The sequence below is a fragment of the Toxorhynchites rutilus genome, chromosome 3, assembly GCF_029784135.1.
Source record: "Toxorhynchites rutilus septentrionalis strain SRP chromosome 3, ASM2978413v1, whole genome shotgun sequence".
In the NCBI taxonomy this organism is placed as follows: domain Eukaryota; kingdom Metazoa; phylum Arthropoda; class Insecta; order Diptera; family Culicidae; genus Toxorhynchites; species Toxorhynchites rutilus.
The window spans coordinates 269,436,383-269,444,500 of NC_073746.1; the positions used below are offsets into that span (position 1 = coordinate 269,436,383).

An 8,118-nucleotide genomic window follows, 5' to 3' on the forward strand; every position below is an offset into this window, starting at 1 on the left:
TATGTATGATTTGCGGTTTAGAATGTAGCTTTATTAATACCTGCCTCATGATACTTTTCAGGATCAACCGATGCTCGATGCCCAACAGTACAAACTACTACACAATCTCCACGATGCTTCCCTGGTTCTAGCGATCCTCGATGTCCGACAACTCCTAGACCTACACCGTCCACGACTCCAGCATTGCGTTGCTATCCTGGTTCTATTGACCCAAGGTGCCCTCAAACTACCCCAAAACCAATTCCTCCTCAGCCGGAATGTTACCCAGGAAGTACTGACCCGAGATGTCCTCAAACAACCACTCAGAGACCAGCACCTACGACAATATCCGTTGTAAAATGTTACCCAGGTAGTTTGATCAAAATCCACGTTTAAATATAGAACCAATCTGATTTTTTATCTCGATTCAACAAAGGGTCCACTGATCCCCGATGTCCACCTCCAGTATCAACAACATCATCTCCCCGTTGTTTCCCTGGGTCGAGCGACCCTCGTTGTCCAGCAACACCAAAAACTACGGCCCAAACCACGAATGCTCCAACATATTTACCGCCCCAGACAACAACTCCGCGCCCGCCTGCACCAAGCACACTACGTTGTTATCCAGGATCAACTGATCCTCGATGTCCCCAAACAACAACAAGGGCTACAACCATTTCATCTCCACAATGTTATCCAGGAAACACTGACCCCAGATGCCCTCAACCAACAACTGCCAGCCCGATATCTACGACTCGAGCATGCTATCCAGGTATGATATGAAATCAATTGGAATCTAACGTTATAAGGAAAACATTTCCATGCAGGATCAAGTGATCCACGATGTCCAAAGCCACCACAAACCACAGATGCTCTACGCTGCTATCCTGGTTCTACGGATCGGCGCTGCCCGCAGACGACAACTGCGAGACCTGTACCTTCAACCACACAGGCTCCTCGCTGCTATCCTGGCTCGACTGACCCTCTTTGTCCTACTACACCAAGAGCACCATCGACAACTGCAGTTTGTTACCCGGGTATATGAGAGATTAACTAACTTAACTAGAATTCTTTGAAATGTTTGATGTTTCTTATTCACGTAGGTTCAAACGATCCGAGATGTCCTACAACTGTGCGACCGGCTCCGTCTACAACTCCAGCATTACGTTGCTATCCAGGTTCTATTGACCCAAGATGCCCCCAAACCACACCGAAACCAATTCCTTCTCAGCCGAAATGCTACCCAGGAAGTACTGACCCGAGATGTCCTCGAACGACCACCCAAAGACCAGCACCTACGACAATATCCGTTGTAAAATGTTATCCAGGTAGTTTGATCTAAATCCGCGTATAAATATAGAACCAATCTGATATTTTCTGTCTTGATTTAACGAAGGGTCTACTGATCCCCGATGCCCACCACCAGTATCAACAACATCATCTCCACGTTGTTTCCCTGGGTCGAGCGATCCTCGTTGTTCAGCAACACCAAAAACTACGCCCCGAACGACAAATGCTCCAACATATTTACCACCCCAGACAACAACACCGCGTCTGCCTGCACCCAGTACACTACGTTGTTATCCAGGATCAACTGATCCTCGATGCCCCCAAACAACAACAAGGGCTACAACTATTCCATCACCACAATGTTATCCAGGAAATACTGACCCCAGATGTCCTCAACCAACAACTGTCAGACCGATATCCACGACTCCAGCATGCTATCCAGGTATGAAATGAAATAAATTGAAATAGCACGTTATAAGGAACACATTCCAATGCAGGATCGATTGATCCACGATGCCCGAAGCCACCACAAACCACAGATGCTCCACGCTGCTATCCTGGTTCTACGGATCGGCGCTGCCCACAGGCGACAACTGCAAGACCTGTATCTACAACCACACAGGCCCCTCGCTGCTATCCTGGCTCGACTGACCCTCGTTGTCCTACCACACCACGACCTTCAACGACTGCGGTTTGTTACCCGGGTATTTGAGAAATATTGTTTTAAAGAATTAGAATTCTTTGAAATTTTTTATGTTTCATGTTCACATAGGTTCAAGCGATCCGAGATGCCCTACAACTGTGCGACCGACTCCGTCTACAACTCCAGCATTACGTTGCTATCCGGGCTCTAGTGATCCAAGATGCCCGAAATCAACGACGGGGGCATCTACCTATCTTCCGCCAACACCAGAACCAACAACCACACCAGCTTCACGGTGTTATCCAGGTTCGACGGATCCACGATGTCCAGTACAAACAACACAACGTCCAAAATGTTATCCAGGCTCTACAGATCCAAGTTGTCCACCAACTCCCCGTCCACAGTGTTACCCAGGATCGACAGATCCAAGATGTCCTACAATTCCACGACCAGTACCAACAACTACTCCAGCTTTGCGGTGTTATCCGGGATCTACAGATCCACGGTGTCCCACAACCCCACGTCCCGTGCAAACTTCTCCACAGTGTTATCCAGGATCCACGGATCCTCGATGTCCTACGACTCCACGCCCAGTACCAACAACTACTCCAGCTCCACAGTGTTATCCGGGATCCACAGATCCAAGGTGTCCCTCCACTCCGCGTCCACAGTGTTATCCAGGATCGACAGATCCAAGATGTCCTACAACTCCACGACCAGCACCAACAACTACTCCAGCTTTGCGGTGTTATCCCGGATCTACAGATCCACGGTGTCCCACAACTCCACGTCCCGCGCAAACTACTCCACAGTGTTATCCAGGATCCACAGATCCTCGATGTCCTACGACTACGCGCCCAGTACCAACAACTACTCCAGCTCCACAGTGTTATCCGGGATCTACAGATCCAAGGTGTCCACAGTGTTACCCAGGATCGACAGATCCAAGATGTCCTACGACTCCACGACCTGCACCAACAACTATTCCTGTTTTACGGTGTTATCCGGGATCTACAGATCCAAGGTGTCCCACAACTCCACGTCCCGTGCAAACTACTCCACAGTGTTATCCAGGATCCACGGATCCTCGATGTCCTACGACTCCACGCCCAGTACCAACAACTACTCCAGCTCTGCGGTGTTTTCCAGGTTCTAAAGATCCACAATGTCCAGTACAAACAACACAACGTCCTAAATGTTATCCAGACTCTACAGATCCACGTTGCTCCACCACTCCACGTCCACAGTGTTACCCAGGATCGACAGATCCAAAATGTCCTACGACTCCACGACCAAAACCAACAACTACTCCAGTTTTACGGTGTTATCCGGGATCTACAGATCCAAGGTGTCCTACAACTCCACGTCCCGTGCAAACTACTACACAGTGTTATCCAGGATCCACAGATCCTCGATGTCCTACGACTCCGCGCCCAGTACCAACAACTACTCCAGCTCCACAGTGTTATCCGGGATCTACAGATCCAAGCTGTTCCACAACACCACGCCCTGTGCAAACTACTACACAATGTTATCCAGGATCCACAGATCCTCGATGTCCTACGACACCGCGCCCAGTACCAACAACTACTCCAGCTTCACGGTGTTATCCGGGGTCTTCAGATCCAAGGTGTCCCACATCTCCACAGTGTTATCCAGGATCCACGGATCCTCGATGTCCTACGACTCCGCGCCCAGTACCAACAACTACTCCAGCTCCACGGTGTTATCCGGGATCTACAGATCCAAGGTGTCCCACAACACCACGCCCTGTGCAAACTACTGCACAGTGTTATCCAGGATCCAAAGATCCTCGATGTCCTACGACTCCGCGCCCAGTACCAACAACTACTCCAGCTCCACGGTGTTATCCGGGATCTACAGATCCAAGGTGTCCCACAACACCACGCCCTGTGCAAACTACTGCACAGTGTTATCCAGGATCCAAAGATCCTCGATGTCCTACGACTCCGCGCCCAGTACCAACAACTACTCCAGCTCTGCAGTGTTATCCATATTCTACAGATCCACGATGTCCAGTACAAACAACACAACGTCCAAAATGTTATCCAGGTTCTACAGATCCACGTTGCCCCAGCACTCCACGTCCACAGTGTTATCCAGGATCCACAGATCCTCGATGTCCTACGACTCCACGCCCAATACCAACAACTTCTCCAGCTCCACGCTGTTATCCGGGGTCTACAGATCCAAGGTGTCCTACAACTCCACAGTGTTATCCAGGATCCACAGATCCTCGATGTCCTACGACTCCACGCCCAGTACCAACAACTACTCCAGCTCTGCGGTGTTATCCAGGTTCGACAGATCCACGATGTCCAGTACAAACAACACAACGTCCAAAATGTTATGCAGGCTCTACAGATCCACGTTGCCCCACCACTCCACGCCCACAATGTTACCCAGGATCGACAGATCCAAAATGTCCTACGACTCCACGACCAGCACCAACAACTACTCCAGCTTTACGGTGTTATCCGGGATCCACAGATCCAAGGTGTCCTACAACTCCACGTCCTGTGCAAACTACTCCACAGTGTTATCCAGGATCCACAGATCTTCGATGCCCTACGACTCCGCACCCAGTGCCAACAACTACTTCAGCTCTGCGGTGTTACCCAGGTTCAACAGATCCACGATGTCCAGTACAAACAACACAGCGTCCAAGATGTTATCCAGGCTCTACAGATCCACGTTGCCCCACCACTCCACGTCCACAGTGTTACCCAGGATCGACAGATCCAAAATGTCCTACGACTCCACGACCAGCACCAACAACTACTCCAGTTTTACGGTGTTATCCGGGATCTACAGATCCAAGGTGTCCTACAACTCCACGTCCTGTGCAAACTACTCCACAGTGTTATCCAGGATCCACAGATTCTCGATGTCCTACGACTCCGCGGCCGGCTCCAACAACTACGCCAGCTTTACGGTGTTACCCAGGTTCACCCGATCCACGATGCCCAACTTCTGTGTCAACAACACAAGGACCTACATATCTTCCACCAATCCAGCAACCGCAAACCACACCTTCCTCGAGATGTTATCCAGGCTCTACTGATCCTGTTTGTGCTGTACAAACTTCAACCAAGCTCAATTGTTATCCAGGTAAACTATGAGATGCAGAAATGATTACAATATTGGTACATTGTTTATTCTGTTAGGGTCCACTGATGTAAGATGCCCAACAACACCCAGACCCGCAATTACATCGACAGCTCCACCTGTTTGTTATCCAGGATCGTTCGATCAACGATGCCCACGTCCATCATCTACTACGCCACCTCTAACATGCTTCCCAGGTATTTTTGTCATATGTAGTTTTCAATAAATATTAATCACAAATCATACAGGAACAACGGATCCGAGGTGCCCGACTACACCCCGACCGGTGATCACAACATCAGTGGCTCCAAAATGTTATCCAGGTGATAATTTCGTTTGTATGATATATATATATAGTACGTTTTGTCTAACGCAACCCTGTTGTAAATAGGATCAACGGATGTGAGATGCCCAACAACGCCACGACCGGTGTCAACAGCAGGTCCAAATTGTTTCCCAGGATCTACCGATTCTCGTTGCCCTCGTCCGGCAGTGACGACGCCGAAAACGGTAGTAACAACGGCTGGTTATAGTTGTTATCCTGGTTCGACAGATCCACGGTGTCCTACAACACCTCGTCCAACGACAACTTCACGACAACCGTGCTATCCAGGATCTCTTGATCCGGCCTGTCCTCGTCCCTTCCCGACCACTACCCCATCATCATGTTACCCAGGTTCACCCGACCCTAACTGTCCGCAGCCGTACAGACCTAGTAGTACTAATCCGCCTGCCACATATCTACCCCCTCTATCACCCGGATTCAGACCTGTTCGTCAATTGACTGAGAACACATTGAACGACATAAATGCACTGGCGGAAAACACGGAACTGGAATCGTCGGAGGATTCAAGCAGCGTCGAGGTTGTCGATAATACAGTACTGGAGCGTAAAAAACGAGAGCTGGTCGAGTCGACTAAAGAGATCATCTCGATCACGCTAAGCGTCAAGGGTTTCCAGTTTGAACCGCGCTCATCGTAGAGCTACGATGGCTTCGTACGATATTCGGAAAATACTCTTGTCGAACTAGAATACTCTACGTTCATTAGCATAGTGTCGTTTGTACAAAAGAAGTGAAAGCGTAAAGTGTGAAATTGCATATAGGATAAGAAACGAAAAATAAGAAGCTGTGGACTACGTCTTCGTACCCAGGTTCCCAAACTGTACATATTTATAAGCAAGCATAGAACGCAAGCAAGTTACTGCTGTTGTAAATAAAAGCATATTTTAATACCATCTTCTTACAAAATTACTCATTTGTTCCCCAATTCGTACAAACAACCCTACCTACTTTCACAGCTAGCAGTCCGTTTCACCCACCAGGCCTCCTCGGCTGACTCGGAGGAAGTTCAATCGGGGAGTCCAATTTTCGATCACTTTTCTTTTATCAAATGGAGGTTGTATATCAGTGATAATGTGACGAACTTCGACTCCCAAAGCATAAATCGCATGCGGCTTATCGGCGTAGACCAGCGACTTCACATAACCTCATAACCTTATTTGAATACCCAATCTTCACGGAGGTTTTGGTACAAACACAGTGGGAAGTGATTCAGGAATACTTCCTTGATTGATACTTCCATCTGAATTAGTCCTCTCTGAGAAAGTTATCGTGAGGCACTTCATGCCTGCCGAATATGGTCAATCCGGCATCTACAACAACCTCTCCCTTCTGAAAAGAGGCGAGAGCGTCGAACGGAAATATGGTTTCGGCAGCACGACCGTGAAGTGCAGCAGAGGCTGAAAAGGAAGCCCAAGAGCATGGTGGTCACCTACACTTTGAGCAAGGAGGTCGAAGCAACCGACCAAACGGTGAAGTACCTGGCCAAAATTCAGATTTTTATGCGGAAGCGTCAGTCAAGGCCAGTCGTGTCTGACTAGCACCCAGTAGCGGTCGTGAAAAGGATCTTTCCGGCGAAGCGTGACGTCGTGGTCATAGGGGATGACGAGGCCAACTTGATGCTGGACGGCAACGGTTGGCAGGGTACCGGATACATTACGTTCCCCACCTAGAAGGTATGTGATTATGTCAAATATACGAGGGCGATCCGATAAGTGCTTAGCCTCATCGCCCGATGGTGTCATTATCGCAAGAGAGATTACTTATCGTGTAGTACATTCTCGTAAACGGCCACTGTCAAAATTTCAGCCGAATCGTAGTTTTGTTATGATCTTGTGTGGAAGCGGACGATAAATAATAACGATAAAAAAATAAATAATAATGCTACGAATCATTTTTTATATGCTTTTTTTTTTTCTTAAACTCTACCATTATAACGAAATGAAAACAACAACATCGACAGGATCATCATTATAAGATACACCAAGCCATGGAAACTTGGTCATAGACGTGGGCTAAGGTAGGACTGATAAAATGAACTAAACAGGAGTGTATTTTCTAACTTGATTCAATCTATTCACGAATGAGGTATAGATAATAAAGACAATCAATGAATAGCAATATAAGTATTACAGATACATAATAACCAAAGCAGGTATCACCGAACACAAAACGTGTTAGTAAATAACTAATGAGCATATTTTTTCATTTGTTGCACGTGTCTGTTTTAGCAGGTGATTAGTAAATTCGAAAAAAATCCCATGTAATGAAAAGCGCCACTGCGAGAGATACTGGATTATTCACTATCGTTAATTAATGTTAGGAATGAATATCACATGGAATCGAACATATGTTTCAATATTATAGATGAGGCGGCTGTTTGGATTATTATTTGAAATGCCATTGCTATTTTCTGTCTTCATTGAATATTTAGTATTTGGAATCGATATAGAAGTAAAAGTGTTAATTGAAGCATTTGCTTTCACACGACGCCGCGGAATACTCCTTCCTCTTAGTTGTTTTATCGACTCACTGAAGTCAACCCAAGCCACAGTATACAAATCACGGCCAGTGACGCAGCGGAATGATTTCCCCAGGCTGGCGACACTAAATGAATTAGATTTTTCACAGTTTTGGGCGCCAATCATCGGTCCAAAAAGAATTCACTCAGTACGGTCAGTTCGACCAGAATCCAGCAGTTCTCTTCTAGGGAGATTTTATCGACTTGGGCGGAATC

General features: G+C 47.4%; 1 protein-coding gene across 3 annotated transcripts in view; it reads left to right on the plus strand.

Moving 5' to 3' along the window:
* Window positions 1–6,266, plus strand: part of LOC129775195 (mucin-2) — a 159,948-nt gene extending 153,682 nt beyond the window's left edge. For all 3 annotated transcript variants that reach the window (XM_055779581.1, XM_055779582.1, XM_055779580.1), the window contains 10 exons: window positions 62–349; window positions 416–751; window positions 807–1,016; window positions 1,083–1,307; window positions 1,376–1,711; window positions 1,767–1,973; window positions 2,042–5,044; window positions 5,101–5,238; window positions 5,290–5,364; window positions 5,433–6,266. In XM_055779581.1, coding sequence (XP_055635556.1) covers window positions 62–349; window positions 416–751; window positions 807–1,016; window positions 1,083–1,307; window positions 1,376–1,711; window positions 1,767–1,973; window positions 2,042–5,044; window positions 5,101–5,238; window positions 5,290–5,364; window positions 5,433–6,022 — 5,408 coding nt within the window. In that variant the 3' untranslated portion in view covers window positions 6,023–6,266. The remainder of the gene's footprint in view (window positions 1–61; window positions 350–415; window positions 752–806; window positions 1,017–1,082; window positions 1,308–1,375; window positions 1,712–1,766; window positions 1,974–2,041; window positions 5,045–5,100; window positions 5,239–5,289; window positions 5,365–5,432) is intronic.
* The last annotated feature ends 1,852 nt before the right edge of the window (window positions 6,267–8,118 follow it).